This window comes from Gasterosteus aculeatus, chromosome 6 (assembly GCF_964276395.1).
Source record: "Gasterosteus aculeatus chromosome 6, fGasAcu3.hap1.1, whole genome shotgun sequence".
NCBI lineage: Eukaryota > Metazoa > Chordata > Actinopteri > Perciformes > Gasterosteidae > Gasterosteus > Gasterosteus aculeatus.
Genome location: NC_135693.1, coordinates 10,495,306 through 10,516,136, shown reverse-complemented (window position 1 = coordinate 10,516,136; position 20,831 = coordinate 10,495,306). Strand labels below are relative to the sequence as shown.

The 20,831-nt window shown below is 42.9% G+C and overlaps 3 protein-coding genes and 2 long non-coding RNA genes across 6 annotated transcripts; 3 read left to right on the top strand and 2 right to left on the bottom strand.

Annotated features, from left to right (window-relative positions):
* Nucleotides 1-521: 521 nt before the first annotated feature.
* tmem14a (transmembrane protein 14A) lies at nt 522-2,331 on the top strand. Its single transcript, XM_040177881.2, has 5 exons — nt 522-640; nt 1,088-1,170; nt 1,263-1,364; nt 1,456-1,543; nt 1,638-2,331. Exons 2-5 carry the CDS (start codon nt 1,095-1,097, stop codon nt 1,678-1,680), a joined length of 309 nt encoding a protein of 102 aa, XP_040033815.1. The 5' UTR covers nt 522-640; nt 1,088-1,094; the 3' UTR covers nt 1,681-2,331.
* Nucleotides 2,272-4,031, bottom strand: gsta.1 (glutathione S-transferase, alpha tandem duplicate 1). Its single transcript, XM_040177880.2, has 7 exons — nt 3,915-4,031; nt 3,697-3,825; nt 3,554-3,605; nt 3,227-3,359; nt 2,991-3,126; nt 2,748-2,873; nt 2,272-2,600 (listed from the first exon to the last, which is right to left on the bottom strand). Exons 2-7 carry the CDS (start codon nt 3,781-3,783, stop codon nt 2,457-2,459), a joined length of 678 nt encoding a protein of 225 aa, XP_040033814.1. The 5' UTR covers nt 3,784-3,825; nt 3,915-4,031; the 3' UTR covers nt 2,272-2,456.
* A 700-nt stretch (nt 4,032-4,731) lies between these two features.
* On the bottom strand, nt 4,732-19,990 carry LOC120820305 (serine/threonine-protein kinase ICK). Of its 2 annotated transcripts, none has more exons than XM_040177875.2 (14): nt 19,550-19,990; nt 18,397-18,583; nt 18,246-18,300; nt 17,166-17,287; nt 16,996-17,075; nt 16,758-16,890; nt 16,501-16,672; nt 7,970-8,137; nt 7,495-7,881; nt 7,158-7,369; nt 6,830-6,972; nt 6,269-6,385; nt 6,052-6,159; nt 4,732-5,956 (listed from the first exon to the last, which is right to left on the bottom strand). In XM_040177875.2, the coding sequence occupies exons 1-14, from the start codon at nt 19,857-19,859 to the stop codon at nt 5,805-5,807; spliced, it is 2,346 nt and encodes a 781-aa protein (XP_040033809.2). In that variant the 5' UTR covers nt 19,860-19,990; the 3' UTR covers nt 4,732-5,804. The 2 variants fall into 2 exon arrangements, with proteins under 2 accessions (XP_040033809.2, XP_040033810.2); XM_040177876.2 differs by having other exon boundaries at nt 18,397-18,653; nt 19,550-19,747.
* On the top strand, nt 8,290-8,853 carry LOC144409504 (uncharacterized). Its single transcript, XR_013467971.1, has 3 exons — nt 8,290-8,407; nt 8,525-8,604; nt 8,765-8,853. It is a non-coding gene; the product is annotated as an uncharacterized LOC144409504 (long non-coding RNA).
* Nucleotides 15,526-16,089, top strand: LOC144409505 (uncharacterized). Its single transcript, XR_013467972.1, has 3 exons — nt 15,526-15,643; nt 15,761-15,840; nt 16,001-16,089. It is a non-coding gene; the product is annotated as an uncharacterized LOC144409505 (long non-coding RNA).
* Nucleotides 19,991-20,831: the final 841 nt, after the last annotated feature.

The following is a 20,831-nucleotide window of genomic DNA, read 5'->3' as shown; positions in this document are numbered from 1 at the left end:
AGATTACACACAGATGGACAATATTTCGTTAATTGAGTGACTTCTGAACACAATTGGTTCCATCGCATCTTATTCAGGGGCTACTTAGTAAAGGGTGGGGGATATATATGGCCACAGTAATTTGGAAAGCGTATCTACGTATCGACTGCTTTTAAAGAAAGGGTTGATATGTGTCTGACAACCCCTGCAGATTCAATTACAGAACGTTTTAGTAGAAAACTGAAGAATTCTGGGTTTCTGAATGTAAGAATATTACATTTTAACAAATAATGGGTTTGAGAGTTTTAGACTACTCAAAAAGTGGACCATGGTTTATAATTGATGACCAAAAATATTGCAGATACATAAAACAATTATAGTTCAAAACTAACATAAATTAAAAAAAAAAAATGATTTGGAAATATGTGTAACAGTGCGTTATGTTTACATAGAAATTACTTAAACATATGTAATAGTTTTGGGAACGCAACCAGTATTGATATCTACGTTCTGAAGTACTACTTTCCCACTTTATCAAAAGTCCACGAACACATCACGAACAGACGGCGCATGCGCGATGTGTTTTGAGAGCAGTAACAAGGAAGTGCAGTCATAAATTGAAGGCAACGTTTCTACGTGCTGCTGCTTTTTTGGACGCCAGGTTTGTAATGTTTACGGAACGAATTAACTCAGTGTATAAAGATCACATGGTAACAATACGGAGTTCAAATGCACATTTAAAGTGCGTACGTAGCGCTGGGCTTTTTTTCCGCTTCGTCTTTTGCTTTATGCTCAAATCACTAGAGGTGTCACAGCGACACCCAGCGGTCTGCTGTGAGTACTGCGTGTAGACGACAGGGGTTAAAGTACCACAATAAAGTGTACTTAAAGTTTAACAAGAGATAAACGTGCTGGATTTCAAATATTTTTAGTGTACATCTTGTCATGACCACTAAAGTCTCGAGAGTACTTACATTTTTAGAATTGAATTCCCTTCACGTTGCATATCCGGTCTGTCTTCGATGTTCTTATTAATTTGTGTAAGCCTTGCTATTTAAACATCTTTAGTTAAAACATACCTTGAGCAGCACTCCTGTTTGTTTTGCAGCTTTCTAATGGCAGTGGACTGGATCGGATTCGGCTATGCCGCAGCCATCGCCTTTGGGGGATTTATGGGCTACAAGAGAAAAGGTTGAAATCTTTTTTACGACTCGACTCAAAGTCTGTCATTTTATTTGCTTAAAATTCCCTAATTATCATCACGTGTGCCTGTGTCATTATAGGCAGCGTCATGTCTCTGATGGCTGGTTTAGTTTTTGGTTGTTTATCTGCTTATGGGGCATACTACGTCTCTTATGATGCAAAAGACATCAAGATCTCATTGCGTAAGTATGACTAAGCACATTTGAATGGATCGATTTCACAACGTTATAAGCCACAGAGTCGATATCATGTGATGGTGTTTTCTTTATGCAGTTTCTTCGGGAGTCCTGTCACTCGTCATGGGAACGAGATACAAGAAATCTGGAAAATTAATGCCTGCTGGCATTATGACCGGGCTAAGGTCAGAGCGGCTCAACATGCAGAACAGTTTGAGAAATCACAGTCAAATTATGCAACGGATTATTTCACACTTTAATTTGCGGTCTCTTTTACAGTTTGTTGATGGTGTTTCGACTGCTTCTGCTCCTCGTTGGGTGACTGGAGGAGCAACGCTGACCAGACAGAGCAGTTCTCACTGAGCAAGCCTTGTTATAAAGGAAACCGCATTCCCAGTTTGAATACTAAAACAAGCCTTTGATTTTGTTTGGTATTTTAACTCTTATGTGACCAAAAGCTACCAGTGGGTGTTTAACATATTTAGCGTTAACTTACCTGTTAATCGTATTAAGTAAATCAGTTTTGGAAATCATGAATAGATGCAACTGCTTTTTTTTTGTTGAGAATTTGCATGAGCGTGAATCTATTTAATAAGATGAACAGATGCACATTCGTTTTGTAGGTGCAGTGGTTTTTCTTGGCAGGTGGTTTACTGTAAACGCTACAACTTTATTTTTGCAGGCTGCAAATACTGTCACGATTAGAAATAGCAAATATTAAAATATTTTTTTTTTTAAAAGGGAAAAGTTTAAAGAATAGTGTATACTTTACCGCTGTCATGTCTAACTTTGAAAAAAACACCGTCAATTGTTGATTTTTGTAACAACTGAAATGAGCAGAACAAATGTAATATGTTTTCATGTACATGGTGTTGATCAAATGATGTAACTGAATGAACAAACAAACAATGTATTCAATTTGACTCATGCATTTATTAAGTAAAGAACATCACATTAAATCAAGATAATACGATGACGTGGATTCCAGCTAACTCAATTTGCAATGGAAGGTGTATTAGTATTCTCAACATATAGCAACTAGTACGCAACTAGTAATTCTTCCAGATGCCGTAGTTCATGCTGTGCATGCATAATTACTCATTTCCCAGTCAATGGCAGCTTGATTTGGAAGACCTCCATGACGGTCTTCGAATAGGTTTCGTCTGGCTGCGGCTTCCTCTTGCTGCCTGGCTGCAGGAACTTGCTGATGGCAGGAATCCTGGTCATCCTGCCCTGGAAAGACTGAAAGGGAAACAAAAGACGTTCTTTACCGGAGCATTCAGTAATCTGTGTATTGTTGTTAATACATAACTCTAAAACAGCGATTTAGAGCAACAAGTCCCCTTTTTTCTCTTTTCATTTCCAGTCTTGTGTCGTATGGCAAGTTACCTTCACGTTTCCAAACTCTGCGAGGATTTCAGGAAATTTCTCCTCCAACATCAGGGTGCATTCAAGCAGCTGCACATCTGCACAGCTTAGCTTACCGCCCACCAGGTAAATGGGCCCAGACAGTGCCTGAGATGGTCATAGAAAGACACAATACCAGCTCCATTTTTATGGGTTTTTAACAAAGATGAATCCGTTTCAAGAACATCACGCTTTGTAAGATATGTAGAGGAAGCAACGTGATACCTTGTCGAACACAGGAAGGTAGCGGCCTTTTGCTTTGGTTTTAATGACCTCCAGTTGTGCATTTTTATCTGTACTGAAGGGCAATATCATTATCATTTCCATGAGATCCATCAGTCCCTCCGAGTACATGTTGATCCTAAGGCGAAAGCATACAAACACCATGACGCATTCATCCACTAAAATGCCATGTTTTGAAATACACTCAATAATTAAGCTTTTTACAAATTGGACCATACATGACCCGGTCTTTGAGATCTTTCCCATGAAGATTGTACTTCTCTGCGATGTAACTCAAGATTGCTTTTGTCTGAATAAGCTTCATGCCATCGATTTCCACTAAAGGGACTTGTTGAAACATGAGAGCTCCATCTGCAAAGCAAACAGCAGCAGGCTGTCAAAGGGGCACACCCTTGTAGTTTTAAACTGAAGAAAAAGTCATAAATCAGACAGGACCTTCACCTCAAAATGGTTGCACAACATAGTGGGTTAAAGTTGACAGTTCAACCGATTGGCCAATATTTGATTCAATTACATTTTAAAACTTTTATTCGAAACCAACTCACCACTCAGGAGTTTTTCATACTGCTCACGAGTTGTCAGATAGACTTCGTCAAACTGAGGACGGGAGATTACATAACGGAGTTATCGCACATTCAGGGGAGTCCGGGGTTGTTAAGAAAACAGCAATGTTGCAGAATTGAATTACCTCAACTTCTGCAACAGCCAAAAGCCACCGGATAGACTCCATCTTCCCCCTCCCATTGAAGTAGTGCAGCACAACCTTTCCAGCCATGGCTCTTAGTATTGCAAGTGTTAGGTTTAAACTAAAAAGAGGCTGAAAGAAATAGATATATTTTCTGAACAAAAAAAACACTACACGTCGGTTGACGAAAGTGCGGAGGACAACTTGGTGACAAACTGTACCTGTGTGTTGACGCGCTGTGGGGAAGGAGGCACAGAGGAGAGCGAACAAACATTAAGATAAGTCCTTATATAATGTTGTACTCCCCGAGGTGTGTGCGAATGATAAAGGTGTGGAAAACAATTGACGTGACTGTGATTGGCTGGAACTGACCAATGCGAACAGAGCTCATTAACATATTGCCGCTAGACACCATGGGTAAAACACCAACCCGGTCGTGTTTGTTCAGGCAATAACGGCTAATTTCAAGTGTCAGCATATTTTAATTTTAAGACCATGACGGGCACAATACGGTTGAAGTTATATGGCTTGCTTATAGTATCTTGTATCTCTCACACCATGATAGGACCTCCTGTCACATTCCTGTGGTATATATACATCACAGCGACGCTGTACTGTTGGATGTGAGGGCGATCTGGCTGCGACATCTGTCACCCCATTGATCGCTAGGTTTGATTTCGGCTGATCTGGCTGGCTAGGCGGGTGTCCCCTTCCTCCCTCACCGCTCCATGTGTGTCCCTCCCGAAGCCCAGCGCTCGGTGGCAGAGGACGAGGTCCCCCCCGGCGGACGACCATCCATCGGTGTACCAGTAGCTACGCTCCCCTGCTAGAACCTCCAAACAAGCTCAAGGCCCATTTGTAGGAGAAACGTAGGGAAGTTAAGCTCCAAGCGTCAGGCACATCCAAATGAGGCGCTGCACGTGGCAGTCTGCCTTCCTTTTCCAGTTAAAATATTATAACGGAAATATTATAATAATATGTAATGTATAGATTTTTAATTTTTTTTTTTTTTTATTATATTATCCAGTCAAACAGTAATAGTCAAAACGTTTAATTATACTCAACAACTTTCAATAATTTCAATAATTTCAATAATCACACTCACTTTGGCAGATGGGGTGGCTTGTGCTGGACAACTTTAGAAACTACATATGATTTGAACAGTGGAGCACACAGTGGAGAATACAGTGGTGTGGAGCACACCACTGTATTCATTATAATTTTAATAACAAACCTTATTGCAAGGCTACATCATACAAGAAAAACAGCTTCAGTGTAAAAAAAAAGGACAACTTTACAGAGGCAAAGTAATTAGTTGTAGCCAAAAAAAAGTCACAGTGAGGATTTTATAAAATAATAATATGCTTTTTATGTGTACCGGTTGGTGAACATTCAATGATAAACCTGATACAAAACTGATGTTGTAACCCCTGTATAACATTAGCTATGATACAGAAACCCAAAATAAAAAACACATTCTGTCCGTTTGCATTTAAATATACACATACTTATATATTTTACAACTCACAACATCCATGGTACACATTTTTAGTAACATTTCTTTATTGCTGTGTAAAATTTATGCACAGATTTAGATTATAAAACCAGTAGGCCTACTCTTTGGAGGTGGAAGAGTCTTAAGGCCGGTGCATGCTTCTGCGTTTGCGTTTGCGTCTACGTCGACGCACTCGTTTCAATTCATTGTTCTGCGTGTGTTGCACAGCAATTCATTCATTCATTTGTTTTGTTGAAGACGACCTAGACGGCTTGTAGAAGCGGTCATATTTACGCATTTTTTCCGAAAAAGTTCTTCAATCTGATCCGTTCTCTCGTAAACATTCTTCGTTTTAATAGTGGCGCTATCGGGCTATGAAAGCGGAAATTTGAGACTCCGTAAAGGATGTAGTTAGCGGACCAATTGCAGCCTTGTGCGCTGCGGGAGGCTTGCGTCGCTCCCGCAGTGCACAAGGCTAGAAAAAGGGCTTGACACACGCAAGGACGCAAGGAGGGACGCAAAGGACACGCAAGGGGGTCTTGCGTCTGCGTCGCTCTGAAAACGCAGAAGCATAAACTAGGCTTCAGGAGCACAGATCGGAGCTCCAGGCGGGGCACTAGCGGTGTCCATATTTGGCAGACCAGTCGGTTCGCCCGTGGATCGACTGCAGCGGCGGGCGAGGCAGCAGACCAGGGGTGCTTTTGTTGGTCGATGGCATGTTGGTAGAGGTGTTCATCGGACTCCGGCCCGACTGCCATGTTGCATAATCTAAAACAGCATCAAAAAAACGTGGGGGATTTTAAGAAGGCGTTGACAGGATGAACGGCACAGAAAGCTATGAGCTCTGAAAAATGAGTCCTCACTTGATGCGGTTGATTCCACAGAAGGACTCTGGTGCCGTCTGTGACCGGCTGAACCCACGTCTTTTTTGTAAAAGGATGGCATGTATCCACCCAGGATTGTATTTGTGCCTGAATAAACAAAAAATAACAGACTCGTTCACTTGAATGGTAGCGAAAACGAAGAGTTGACAGCAAAGATTACAGTGTAGGGTTAGCGGAGGATGACTGGGGCTGTTACCATGAGCGCCTCTGCTCGGCAAAGTCCCTCCAAATGGAATACCGCCGTTGCCCCAAAGATGGCTTCCGGTTGCGTCTTTACTGGCATTTATGGCCATGTTCTTTTTTGTGCTAATGCCTGAGGGGGACAATAAGAGATCACATACACTTTTCAGATAAATTGATAAGAAAAAAGCACGCCCACCGGAGAGGACCTGATGTGTTGATTCAAATGCCCAGTTGTCACAAAGAAGACGTAATGAGTATTATTAAAGAAAGCTGCAATAATGATCAGGTACAAACAGTTTCCTGCAGAAATACAGATTCCTCTGTTTTAACTCCCTTCCACTTTGACTGACCCTGCTGAATACCAGCACGCAAAGAGCCTGTGGTTGACCTAAAAACACCCCAAATAAATCAAAAGACCTGGAAACCAAACCAGCTAATTTAAACCATTACCATCATCAATCATCAAAAAGTTCGGGCATGAAACCCGCAGCAGACACTGGTGATAAAGAATTAAATTATTTAAGACTACTCTGCGTCCAACTAACTTCCCTCAATGGAAGTATTCACAAAGCACCTGGTAAATATCTTGACTGCCTCAAGTAATGTTGTTTGGCGGAGGCGGTTCTCAGCGGCTCCTGGTAGGCTGCGCTCTTGTTCAGGTTGAGAGGTGCCTCTTCCTTCCCATTGGGTCGACTGAAATCCAGAACATGTCCGTATCTGAAAGACAGCGGGCAACGAATGAGACGAAGGTAGGGCCAGGTACTTGCTTGTAGTAATAGTGATGTAAGGACAATGGCACAGGCTACATATCTAGTACCCCCTCTTTGCATATTTCCCTTGGATACAAGTACACTGCAAATGCGCCCGACTCCGTACCATGTGATGACAGCTCTTGGCCTCACCTGCTCAGTGTGTCCTCTCCTCGTCTCGACTTCTCTGTGGAGAAGGTACTTTTCCCGAGAATACTTATAGAGGTCGGATCCGTTTCTTCATCGTCGTCCCAGTCGTCCCCCTTGAGGTGTCCTGTGCCGTGGCCCCAGCGCCGCCGCCCCCCCCCTTTAGGTTTCAACTGATAGCTCAGCAGGTTTGCTTTTTCCGTCTCCTGTCTTGATTGCTAAAAGAGAACAACATCAAACATACGTGCAAGGAATATGTACCACAATTCCACTACTGTTTACTGTTTCCAATACTGTTTACGTCGATCTGCCGTTATTGGTAGCATAATGTTTCCAGCCTCACCTTGCTCTGAAGACTCTTGTCAACAATGTAGGGAAGACGGCTCTGTGGCGTTCCTCCGCTCTGCTCCGGCCTCATGATGTGCTTCGGCTGTTGCTCTCGCAGCAGCTCTGTGTGCCTTTGGTACGCGCCCGCCTGCGCGGCTGCTGAGCCGGGGGAGGGCTGGACCTGCTGCAGAGTCCTGGAGGGGGAGCAGTGTTGGGTGGGAGGTGGAGGCTGGGAAGGGGGGACAGGCTTAAGCAGCAAGGGCTGCTGCTGCTGCTGCTGCTGCTGCAGCATCTGTAAAGGAGCCTGCAGCGGCACAAGGCCCGGCTGAGGTCTACCTTGCTCCAGGATCTGTTGAGGAGTGCCCAAAGCTTGCCCCACATGGAAGTAAGAGTACCTTATAGCCTGAACAGACATGGAGATTGGAACAAGGCAACGTCACCTTCCATTCCGTTTGTTGAGCTATGATGAGGATGTGTGGGTCAGACACTACCTGTGCTGAAGTTGGTCTCTTTTTGGGATCCCACTGGAGCAGGTCTGTCATCAGATGGACGGCTTCAGGGCTGGCATTTGGGATCAGTGTCTTCAGATTACTCGGAACAAACTGAGGCCATCGGAAATTCATGGCACTTGCCAGATGGTATCCCTCCGGCCAATCATTCTAGAAGTGGGAAAACACACACACCTCCACTGTGAGACACATTTATACTGTACAATACATCATATGTCTTATTTAATTACTCGCTTCCGTGCAGACTGTAAATGTCTGATTTGAATTGCAGTTCTCCTACGCAATATTCTATTCATGTGTTAACGAGGTCCGTTCTGCTTTTATTTTGAAAAGCGCCGTTTTTCTTCTTATGTTTTTGTGACGCTAACTTCCTGCTACTTATCACTTGCAACGTGGAAGTCACGCATCGTCGAAGCAAGGGTAAAACTTGTAAACTTATTAGTTATGTATTGTAAATACATTCGAATGATGTAAAGAAAGTTTACATCGTAATTTATTTCATTGTTTTGTATTGTTGGTACCTGTCATTTCAAAAAGCTCCTAATTATGAGGGTGTGCCGAGATGCTAGCAGGTGGAGGAAATTCCTTTGATTAGCGCCCTTGGAGAGCGGATTGAGGTATGAAGGATGCATGTTTTATTTGTCATAGCGTTTTAAACATATTTTATTTCACTTTGGCTAGTATTTCAAATTACCTGTATCGAGTGTAAACATTATTTTGTATAAGTTAATTGTTGAAACTACACAGAAGCATTGTGTATTTCTTCTGTTTCTGTAGTTTTCACGGTGTTCAAGGTGTTCACGACGTCATGGTGCTTATGGTGCTCGTCGAGAGAAACGAAATAAATCAACACCCGTTTGAAACTCTCTGCGTCCTGATCAATCAATCCGAGGGGCCGCTACAGTGAAAACTCAACGCTGCACCAGCCCTGCCATCCATGATGAGAATCTGACGCCATCACATCCGATGTCCAACTACCAGCCAGTTTACTTCGCTTCCAACTCCTGCACCTGGACAAGACGTAAAATGGACAACATGCTTAAGGTACAACTAGAGATGCAAAAGAAGACACTGGATGCTAACAAGCAAAAGGACTGAAAAATAACTATTTCCACAAGTGCAAGCCCACAGCATAACTGAAGCGACTTAAATAATAACATGGTATTATAAGGTCAAAAATAACTTGCAAGCTAAGATTCTGTGCCTAACGCTTCAAAAATGGTGACTATTTCAAGAAACTGACCCATGTGCTTGTGTCATGTCTATTTAAGAAAGAGTTGAAGAAAAAATCTTGTTGTTACTGTTCATGCTAAAAACCCTTTGGATGTACATAATCTGTTAATGCCTGGCATAAATATTCCTCTGTGGTAAAGGATAACTACAGCTTACAAGTGTAAATTCAGGCATAACACAATCAAAGGCTACACTCGAAGTAAAGCAGCAGCAGCACAAACAAGATGTCACTTAAAGACACACCATGCAGGTCCAGCTCACGTGAAAGAAAGCTAACAGAGAAAGGCCAAGAGATTCATGACCAAGAGACAAGAAAACGTGAGAAAGCATTTAACAAGACCTATGACTCTTGGAGGCTGGTAGCAAGGGAGACCAGAACAAAGTTAAAAACTCTCTGTTCATTGGAAGATCTTAACGAATTACAGCAAGGCATTCAAGCAAAGCATGATGACGTAAGCCAGCAGTATGAACCCATTCTACGTAACAGTAATACCACACCAGAGATTGTAAAGAAAATGGATGCTTGTGTTACACTAACAAAAGACATTTGTGACCTCATAAGCGACCGTCTAGAGACTATTAATCAAGATTATAATGACCAACTTGAGAAGGAAAGGGTGAGAGAAACATTAAACAAAGATGAATATGGGTCTGTCTTTGGTCACACCCAAACTGAAACGGTAAGCTCAGCAAAGTCATCGGAGAGATCGAACAACCGCTGCAGCTCAGTTAGTACCCACAGCAGTAGAGTAGATGCACAAGCAGAGCTTGCGGCTAAACTGGAACAATCGAAGGCCATGAAAGAAATTCAAGCGCAGCAAGCACATCTTCACAAGTTAGAGGGTGAATGGAAACTTAAAGAAGCAAAAATGTTGGCAGAAATGAAACAAAAGGAGGTCGAAATACAACAACAGTTGGAACAAGAGAGAGCCAAATTGCAACAGTTACAGGCAGAAAAGGACGTTGCTGTAGCAGCAGCTCGTCTGAGAGCATATGACGATTTGGAAGGTTTTGAGAACCATGATGAGATTAATGACAGAATGCAAAATGAACCTCGATTAAATCCGGATGCTGCATCATTTCAACCTCATCAAGCTGAGACGATGACCCTGGAGTCTGTCAGTCTGGCCCAAGCAATCGCCAGCTCATTAAGCATGAATCGCTTGCCGGTCCCTGAACCAACTAAGTTCAGTGGCGACCCTTTACAGTTTACCGATTGGAAGATGCAATTCACAGCTCTTATTGACAGAAAACCCCTCCCACAAAGTGAGAAGATGTTTTATCTAAAAAATTATCTTGTTGGAGAGGCGCGCAAAGCTGTAGAAGGTTTCTTTTATAGAGATTCAGAGAGCGCGTACAGCGGAGCATGGAGAGTCTTACAAGACAGATATGGGAACCCGTTCACCATACAGAAGGCTTTCCGAGATAAGCTCATGAGGTGGCCAAAGATCAGCACAAACGACCCACAAGCCCTACAACAGTTCGCTGACTTCCTCCAAGGCTGCACTGAGGCGATCCCACACGTCAAAGGACTAGCTATCCTCAACGATTGTGAGGAAAACCACAAGTTGCTTAAAAAACTACCAGACTGGATCGTGCGCAAGTGGAGTCGAATTGTTGTAGATGAACTTGACACATCTGGAAACTATCCAGATCTTGCATGCTTTACAAAGTTCCTGAGCAAAGAGGCACGGATAGCCTGCAACCCTATTGCTTCTCCATGGTTGATAAATTTCAAAGCCACAGATGAAAGATCACCAAAGCGAGCCAAGGCTCTCAACACAAATACGCAAACAAAGAGTTTCGTTCAGGAGAAACAAGATACACACGTCAGTAAACTTAAATCGCCTTGCTCCGTCTGTAAAAGTGAAGCTCATAACATCACCAAGTGTCCCATATTCGCAGCGAAAAGTGGTGAAGACAAAAGGGCATTCATCTGTGAAAATCGGCTCTGCTTTGGGTGCATGAGGAAGGGTCACATTACCAAAGACTGCAAGAGACGGCACACATGCGACATATGCAGCCGTCGTCACCCAACCTGCTTGCACGAAGACAGGAAACAAAGACCTGTGGAAGCGTCAACGAATAGCTCTCCTTCCACGGAAAACCATGCCAGCTTGGAAACGCATAAGGTCGTATCCCATGCATCAACACACCATGCTTCTGCTACCTCGAGTATCGTGCCAGTCCTTGTGTCTTCAATACAAGAACCACACAGAGAAGTGCTTACGTACGCAATACTGGACACACAGAGTGATTCAACGTTTGTCTTAGAAGATGTACTTGACAAATTGAATGTAGATACCCAAAAAGTACAACTGAAACTGAGTACTATGACAGCTATTGACACAGTCATATCGAGCAAGAACGTCCATGGTCTACAGGTTCGAGGACTGCACTCCAAGAACCACATCCAAGTACAGCAAGCCTACAGCCGTGATTTTATCCCGGTGGACAAGTCTTACGTCCCAACGAAGGAAACCGCATTACGGTGGCCGCATCTCAGACATATAGCAGATAAGCTACCACCCCTTCAAGACTGTGATGTAGGGCTCCTGATTGGATATGACTGTCCGTCAGCGCTAGCTCCCCTTGAAGTTATCATTGGGGACAAAAATCAACCGTTTGCACAGAGATCAGAACTAGGATGGAGTATCATAGGCACATCAAACCCCCACCTAGATAGACAAGGAAGTCAGAGCTTTGTGCATCGGCTCACAGTAAAAGAACTGCCAAATCCATCGGCGACAGATGTTCTAAAGGCCCTAGAATCGGACTTCACTGAGAGAACTTATGAAGATAAATATGTGTCTCAGAATGATGTTCGTTTCATACAGTTCCTCAGTGACAACATCACGCAGAAAAAGGACGGACATTATCAGATGCCACTCCCTTTCAAGAGCAACACGCCACCCAACCTACCAAACAACAAGAGGCTAGCAACAGTTCGCCTGCAGTGTCTTAAGAAGAAATTAAAGACCAATAAACAATACCATGATCAATACAAAACATTCATGGAAGAAACAATTAACAAGGGTGATGCAGAGCCTGTCCCTACAACATCCGAGGGAGAGACAGAGTGGTACCTTCCGCATCACGGCGTCTATCACCCCAGAAAACCAGACAAACTGAGAGTCGTATTCGACTGTTCAGCCAAATTCCATGGCGTTTCTCTAAACGACACTCTTCTAACTGGGCCTGATCTTATCAATCCACTGGTAGGAGTTCTTTGCCGCTTCAGAAAGGAGGCCGTAGCGATCATCTGTGACATCGAAAGAATGTTTTATCAGTTCTCCGTCACTCCTGAATCCAGGAATTATCTGAAATTCCTCTGGTGGAAAGGTGGAGATTTGGAGAAGGAACCACAGGAATACAGGATGACGGTTCACCTCTTCGGAGCTGCATCGTCTCCAGGATGTGCCAATTTTGGTTTGAAACACCTGGCACGGCAACACAAAGCCACCTATCCGCTAGCATCAACATTTGTGGAGAAAAACTTTTATGTTGATGACGGGTTAGTCAGTGTCCCATCGATCGAGGAAGCCAAGAAACTTATCACTGAGTCACAGGAGTTGTGCAAAAGAGGAGGCCTACGCCTTCATAAATTCAACTCAAACGAGGAAGCAGCTCTCACCTGCTTAAATCCCTCAGAAAGAGCAGCAACCATCGAACCTCTAGGACTGGATCCAACCCGTCAGAACGTGCACTCGGCATTCAATGGTCAATTAAAACTGACACTTTCAGCTTTAATAGCAGCTTGAAAGATCAGCCTTCAACCCGGCGTAGTTGCCTTTCGGTCATTGCCTCTCTGTATGACCCACTTGGATTCATCGCTCCATTCAGCCTAACGGGAAAGCGTATACTTCAAGAGCTGTGTCACCGAGGCATCGGGTGGGACGATCCGCTCCCAGAAGATATGATGCTACGGTGGGAGGAGTGGAAAAATGGTCTGCACAAGTTGAAAGAGGTTTCAATTCCGAGATGTTATCACCCGTATGACTTCCACAACATTGTTAGAGTAGAGTTGCACCATTTTTCGGATGCCAGCTGCGTAGGATACGGTGCATGTTCTTACCTCAGATACAAAAATGACATGGATGAAGTCCATTGCAGTCTTGTGTTGGCAAAAGCAAGGGTTGCACCCTCAAACGTCACAAGCATCCCGAGGCTAGAACTCACTGCAGCTGTGGTTTCTGCAAAAGTCAGTGTCATGTTAAAAGCTGAACTTGACATCAGGATTGATGAAGAATTTTTCTGGACAGATTCACAAGTTGTGCTTGGGTACATTAACAATGATGCCCGTAGGTTTCACATATTTGTCGCAAACCGTGTTCAGCTGATAAGGGATAACAGTGATCCCAGTCAGTGGCACTATGTGGACACCGCAGAAAATCCGGCAGATCATGCCTCCCGAGGTCTTCGTGCTTCAGACATTCATTCAACAAATTGGCTGCGAGGACCAAAGTTTCTCTGGGAGCGCAAATTACTTCTAACACCCAGCGCTCCATCAGAATTACTCGTTGGTGATCCGGAAGTCAAGACAATTCAGGTGCTTGCAACAGAAGTCAAAAACTACAATGACATCCTCGGACGTCTAAGTCAGTTTTCCTCTTGGACAACAATTCTTAAAGTAGTTGCAAGAATTAAGAGGCTTGGGGTTAAAACAAAACAACCCAGTGAGTATGTGACTGTTAAGGAGCGTGAGAACGCTGCAGACGAAGTGATAAAGATCGTACAGCTGCAAGCCTTCCCTCATGAGATAAAGATGCTTCAAGGTAAAAGAGACCTTCCAAACTCAAGCTCTCTTTTCCGTCTCGATCCTATTTGGTCTGAAGGACTCCTCCGTGTTGGTGGGAGATTGAAACAGTCATCACTCGGTCACAAAATCAAGCATCCAGTCATCCTACCAAATAACAGCCACATCACCAAGCTGATTGTATCCCATTTCCACGCTAAGACATGCCATCAAGGTCGAAGCCAGACTTTAATGGAGCTTCGAGCCAATGGATTCTGGGTAATTGGTGGGAGCAAGTTGGTTGCTAAGCTGATACACACTTGCGTGTTTTGCAGGAAATTGCGACGGCCAACAGAGAGACAGCAAATGGCCGAACTTCCCAAAGAACGCGTTGAAGCCTCGGCACCTTTCACATACAGCGGCATGGACTGTTTTGGCCCTTTCATTGTAAAGAAAGCCCGCAAAGAATACAAAAGATACGGCTTGATTTTCACATGTCTGTACTCTAGAGCTGTTCACATCGAAATGCTCGAAGATTTGTCAACAGACTCATTCATCAACTCATTGAGATGCTTCATCAGCCTGAGAGGAGCTGTCCAGCAACTGCACTGTGACCAAGGCTCTAATTTTGTTGGTGCCAGAAATGAGCTCAAGGAAGCACTTAAACAATGTGACACTAAACTACTGGAAACTTTCCTGACTGAGAAGCAGTGCGAATTTGTCTTCAATGCTCCCTCTGACAGTCAGGCAGGAGGCGTCTGGGAACGCCAGATCAGGACTGTCAGAAATGTGCTGAATGCCACCTTTGCACAGTGCCCAGGTCGACTGGATGATGCCTCCCTCAGAACACTGCTGTATGAGGCCATGGCTATTGTTAACAGCCGCCCATTAACAGTAGATGGAATCAATGATCCACAGGCACCGGAGCCTATAACACCGAATCACCTCATTATGATGAAATCTAAAGTTGCTCTTCCTCCTCCTGGAGTATTTGTCAAGGAGGATCTGTATGCGACAAAGAGGTGGAGAAGAGTTCAGTATCTCATCGAACAGTTTTGGAGCCGCTGGAAAAAGGAGTATCTGCTGAACATATCTTTGAGACAGAAATGGCACTCACCTCAGCGCAACCTAAAGGTGAATGATATTGTCATTATTAAAGACGACAACCTCCCAAGAAATCAGTGGCAACTTGGACGAGTCATTGAAACTATTCAAAGTGGTGATGGCTTAGTTCGTCGAGTTAAAGTGCAAGTTGGGGAAAAGAAACCCTATAAAAAACAAGATCCTCCCTCCAAGCCCTCAATTATTGAGAGACCAATCAAAAAATTGGTGCTCCTCCTTGAGAACTGATTGGAAAAACTTAATTGACAACACAGCACGCACTGGTTAATTATGATGCTATATAGTTATACCTCTGAATTTCAGGCAGTTCATTTCTTAGAGTCGAGAAATCCAGCACCATTCATTTATTCTTTGCTTATTTGTTCATTTATTGTACTAGGATTTGGTGGGAGTGTAAATGTCTGATTTGAATTGCAGTTCTCCTACGCAATATTCTATTCATGTGTTAACGAGGTCCGTTCTGCTTTTATTTTGAAAAGCGCCGTTTTTCTTCTTATGTTTTTGTGACGCTAACTTCCTGCTACTTATCACTTGCAACGTGGAAGTCACGCATCGTCGAAGCAAGGGTAAAACTTGTAAACTTATTAGTTATGTATTGTAAATACATTCGAATGATGTAAAGAAAGTTTACATCGTAATTTATTTCATTGTTTTGTATTGTTGGTACCTGTCATTTCAAAAAGCTCCTAATTATGAGGGTGTGCCGAGATGCTAGCAGGTGGAGGAAATTCCTTTGATTAGCGCCCTTGGAGAGCGGATTGAGGTATGAAGGATGCATGTTTTATTTGTCATAGCGTTTTAAACATATTTTATTTCACTTTGGCTAGTATTTCAAATGACCTGTATCGAGTGTAAACATTATTTTGTATAAGTTAATTGTTGAAACTACACAGAAGCATTGTGTATTTCTTCTGTTTCTGTAGTTTTCACGGTGTTCAAGGTGTTCACGACGTCATGGTGCTTATGGTGCTCGTCGAGAGAAACGAAATAAATCAACACCCGTTTGAAACTCTCTGCGTCCTGATCAATCAATCCGAGGGGCCGCTACACAGACATATCCATCTCTCTTTGTTTGTAATTTTGCTGCACACGTGTGAACCAGCTCTGCTCCAAGTGGACCACAAAAATAACAACCAATTATAATAGTTCTGAACATATACTAGTTTTTATCCAGTTATTGTGGATTGCTATTTTTTATTACCGCTTATTCACAATAGTAGTTTGTGTAGTTTTGTGCACTACAGTAACAGTCAAAAGTTTGGAAAAATTTTCTCATTCAAGTCATTCAAGTGACAAGTGTGTCCAAACTTCGGACTGGTGCTCTATATCTGTTTGCACTTCAATCTTCGCTGCTGTAATCTTGTAAATCTCCACGATGCGGCACCAATAAAAATAATCCTCTTATTTTACCTAAGAACATTACCTTCTTTGGTGTGCCCAGGACTGTGCAAACTTTGAATATGGTGTCGACTTCACTGGAGCCCGGGAAGAGAGGCCTGAGGGTGTAAAGCTCTGCCATGATGCAGCCGACGGCCCACTGGTCTATGGGCGAACTGTAGGATGTGGATCTGAGGAGAACTTCTGGGGCTCTGTACCTGGTCCACAAAGAGAAGGTGCTCAAACCTCAGCGCACCGAACTTTCAAACAAGGCGCGCTACGTTCACGATGAAAGCCACTCACCATCTGGTCGAGACATAGTCCGTGTATGGTGGTCGAGATCTGATTTCACGGGCAAGCCCAAAGTCAGCTATTTTCACCAGCTCTGGTCCCATGCACAGAAGATTCTCAGGTTTCATATCCCTGTGAAAAAAGCCTAACAAAGAAGAAGACCACTGCGTGACCATCTCCACCCGATTGGCACAAAACGTCAAATGTGCCACATTTAATTCAGCCTCCCGGAGTGATAAAACAGACGTACCGTGTTTATGAATGAACGTGAGTCCCTGTAGTATCTGGAACATAATATTTCTTACGGCAGATTCAGGAAACAATCGAGTCCTGCAGGAAAAAAAGAGTTAGAAAACTGAATAAGAAACTGAATGCATTTATAACAGTGTGATTAATGAAGTAAAATGTAATTATACGTACCGATCTTTCATTAGCTGATAGAGATTTTCCTTCATGTACTCAAATATGAAGTACAAGTGGTCATTTTCTCGAATAACCTCCTTAAGTTTGATCACATTTGCATGGTTGAGTTTCTTTAAGGACTGTAGGAATAAATTAAACAGATCATGTAAGAAACGTGGGAACAGATAAACAAAAAAATGTAAATTAAAAAATTCAATCCAACCATGCTGGACAGCACACACAGGTCACTGCAGCACATTCAAAAGCACACCCTACAACTAAGGAGCAGAAGCGTCGTGTTGAAACATAGAGTTTGGGGGTAAATGCCGCCAAAGTTTAAAACCAACTTTAAAACCACAATAAAAAAGAGGAAGTATAAAGCAGGACAGAAAAACATACCGTCCTCCTTTGCACTGGGACAACATAGGTTTAATCATGCTAAGTTTCCGTAAAGAGGGGAAAAGCTGCGATGGGATTTGGAGATTTTAAGGTGTGACATGCTGTAATTATGATCCAGTTGACCTCTAGTGGCCGCATAGTCTAACCATGTTTTCCCGCTTGACTGTCAAGCTCTGCGAGAGGGAGCGTGTAAGCCAGGGAAAACCAACCACACACAAGAATCACCTTCAACTATTTGAGCTGGTGTGTGACTTTGAGCTGTGAGGAAATTTAGACATTAACACACTGAACTGGTATGAAAACAAACAGAAATGTTGACAATTGGTCTAAATGTGCGTATTAATAACCATATTATCATCCCTGCATTACCTGCAGTAATCCCAATGTTACATATCTACTTTATACCAGTTGCTCACCAACCCACACAGAACCAAGAGCGAAAGGGTGCAGCACCAAAAGGCTGCTCGTCTGGTCACTCAAGACATGACTCGCTACTTGATGTCAACTTATTTAAGTACATGTCTGTGAAAAAATGAGGCTCTGTCAAATTGTGGAGCAATGATTCAGTAAATTCAGCATTTGTATCATGGATGCATATAGTAAATATTCAAGTCGATTCAAGTTTGCATTTTCCAATAATTGTGTTTTGCTATTCAAATGTGTGAAATTGTGCTAAAAATGTTGAAAGGATAAACCAACCTTAACTTCACGAAGGTTCATGCATTCTTCCCAGGAGTAGAATTTTCTTTTCATTCTGAAAAACAGTATACCGATTTACTCATTTTTTGCAAACAAATTGCAAATGTGTGTGTCAGAAGAAAAAAGGTGCAACAACCTTTTGAATACTCACTTCTTTATGGCCACAAGCTCTCCTGACTCCAGACTGCGGCCGAGGATGACGGAGCCATACGTACCATCCCCGAGCTGTCTGATAGTTGTGTATCTATTCATGATGCTCGTCCATCCACGGCATCCAGGCGGGAGATCATAATTGGGTGAAAAATAGAGTGCTCGCCGCTGAATGCAACCAGATTTTCCTGTGACAACAGCAGGAGACCACAGGCAGAGCTGGAGGACTCATGGTTTCATGGGACTGCCGCCTCCCAGCTGGGAAGGTGAGGGATTCAAGATGGGGGGGCGGTTAGTTATTAAGCCCAGCTGTTGTACTATGTTGGCCATTTCACCAGAAGCTTACTACTAAATGGGTGAGACATTTAATGGTTGGAAAACATTAGTGAATCTTTGATATTCCCATATTGGCATTTCTGTGTATATAAGAGGAGTATGTAGCAGGCCGGCTCAGATCATCCTCACAATCCAAGCCACTTCTAAAAAATGAATTAATAATTAGTTTTTACAAGCATTGGGGCCCCGTGAGATACACTACAGAAAATAAAAGTCTCCCGAACACTCTCAAGTATGTTAGAACTGTTTGGACTCCACTTTGATGTTTGAGCTTCAATGTGCAGAATGATGCCTGACAGACAAACATCAACACACGTCAATCACGATCACGCATATCTTACGATAGCGCACTATTGATAGAAAGTAACGTTACGTTAGAAAAAAAAGCGCCCATAGGCATCGTAGCATCATCGTAGCATCATCTTAGCATGATCATCGTAGCATCATCTTAGCATGGTCATCGTAGCATCCTCCACCAGGATGGCATCATACTATTTACATATCTTTTCTTTAGCTAAACCAGTAGGTAATCCTACTTTAACGTAACTGAGCAAAGCTAACTTAACGAAACGGCAACTGAGCACGAAACCATGTATTATAATAAGCATTATTGTGGTTTAATTCTATCGACCGTGCAGCCAGTGGAGCAAAACGTGGTACAATGAAAACAGCATATGATGGTGTTGTGGTGCTGAACCAGATGCAGCGAACATTAAAGCGCTGCACAGAAGAAGAGGAGGAAGAAGAGGGGAAAAGGCCCGTTTGGACTGATGTTCTGCTTATTGAAGACAAAACGAGTAACAGCGGACATCACTCACCCTTCTCGCGTCTATTGGACAACAACACATGGTTGGTCGTTGGTGGTCGATCTTCAACAAAAGGCTTAAACGGGATAAGCTGCTGGCCGACCGACGCCGTTAGAAGACAGAAGCTGGCATCCAGCGGGTCATAAACATAAACACATTTTATTCGGGCCCTCTCGTCGCAGAGCGCGTCATAGTCTCGCGTTGCTACACAAAAATCACAGCTCTGCGCAGCCCACGAAGATACAAACACAAGAGGGAAAAAATCACTGCACCCCGAGCTCCAAAGTCCGAACACGTTGCCATTGAAATCCACATTGAGCATCTCGATACATAGTAATGTGTGTTCTATGTCCTAATAAGCATCATGTAGAATAATGAAAACTAAAATAGGGCCGATATTCTAGAAATACCACGAAGAACCAGAAAGGATTTTTTTCGGCGCAAAGCCGGAAGTGGTCAGGGGGGAGTTCTCTTGTGTTGCAGTCTGCCTCTCTGCTCAGAACGTTGTCCTCAAGTAAAGTGGATGGTTCCGTTCATTAATTCCTCTTCAAGACCCTAAAGGATATACATGTATTTTGTACACACGTATGTACTGTACTACATATTTAAACATCTACTACATAGATACTACAGCAAATAAATAAGGGTAACAAGCTATTCATTGGATTATTTACTTGTACGTACGAAGACACATATACGCAGCAGGGGATAAAATACAATTGGCTAGATTGCCACAAGACATATGTGTCCTTGTGGCATCCTTCAGTGAGATATCATGCACTGCTTTTCAGGGAAAGTTTAACAGCTTTTTGACCTTTTAAATCAGTTAATGATCAAAATGCAGTTTATTTCATTCTACAGTTAAAGAATATATACATGCATGAAATGCTACTGTGACAGAGATGAATGGGAAGTCCGTTTGGGCGACTGTCATTATGAAATAAACTGACTAATTGAGATAGTATGTGACAGATTAATCCACAATGTTGAAATACATGTTGGTGCAGCCCCATTTTTTATATACTGGTACTTATACAAATAATACAATTGATGCAAATAAAAACGCCACTTCAGCTTTAAAGTTAGAACCTCTGGAATTGTACCAAATAAGTTATACAAAGGTTGTTACAGAAATTATGGGAAAATTCCTACTACGAATGCACCGAATGGGAAAGTCCTCAAAGCGTTATTGAAGGTTGCAGAATCATTATCTCATTAAGGGCCCAGGACTTGTGATTTTAATTAGTTTTGCCACTCTCCTTTGTTATAATTTACACCGTTTACACTTCTCAAG

What these genes read in the sequence shown, in the direction of transcription:
- tmem14a (XM_040177881.2), top strand. Translation starts at nt 1,095, where the DNA reads ATGGCAGTGGACTGGATCGGATTCGGCTATGCCGCAGCCATCGCCTTT. An exon ending in AGACATCAAGATCTCATTGC is followed by an intron (nt 1,365 to 1,455) that starts GTAAGTATGACT and finishes TTCTTTATGCAG; the next exon opens with TTTCTTCGGGAGTCCTGTCA. An exon ending in GGCATTATGACCGGGCTAAG is followed by an intron (nt 1,544 to 1,637) that starts GTCAGAGCGGCT and finishes TCTCTTTTACAG; the next exon opens with TTTGTTGATGGTGTTTCGAC.
- LOC120820305 (XM_040177875.2), bottom strand. Translation starts at nt 19,859, where the DNA reads ATGCTCAATGTGGATTTCAATGGCAACGTGTTCGGACTTTGGAGCTCG. An exon ending in GAGCTTGTGGCCATAAAGAA is followed by an intron (nt 18,301 to 18,396) that starts GTGAGTATTCAA and finishes ACTGTTTTTCAG; the next exon opens with AATGAAAAGAAAATTCTACT. An exon ending in TGAACCTTCGTGAAGTTAAG is followed by an intron (nt 17,288 to 18,245) that starts GTTGGTTTATCC and finishes TTATTCCTACAG; the next exon opens with TCCTTAAAGAAACTCAACCA.
- gsta.1 (XM_040177880.2), bottom strand. Translation starts at nt 3,783, where the DNA reads ATGGCTGGAAAGGTTGTGCTGCACTACTTCAATGGGAGGGGGAAGATG. An exon ending in TGGCTGTTGCAGAAGTTGAG is followed by an intron (nt 3,606 to 3,696) that starts GTAATTCAATTC and finishes TCCCGTCCTCAG; the next exon opens with TTTGACGAAGTCTATCTGAC. An exon ending in ACCTTCCTGTGTTCGACAAG is followed by an intron (nt 2,874 to 2,990) that starts GTATCACGTTGC and finishes TGACCATCTCAG; the next exon opens with GCACTGTCTGGGCCCATTTA.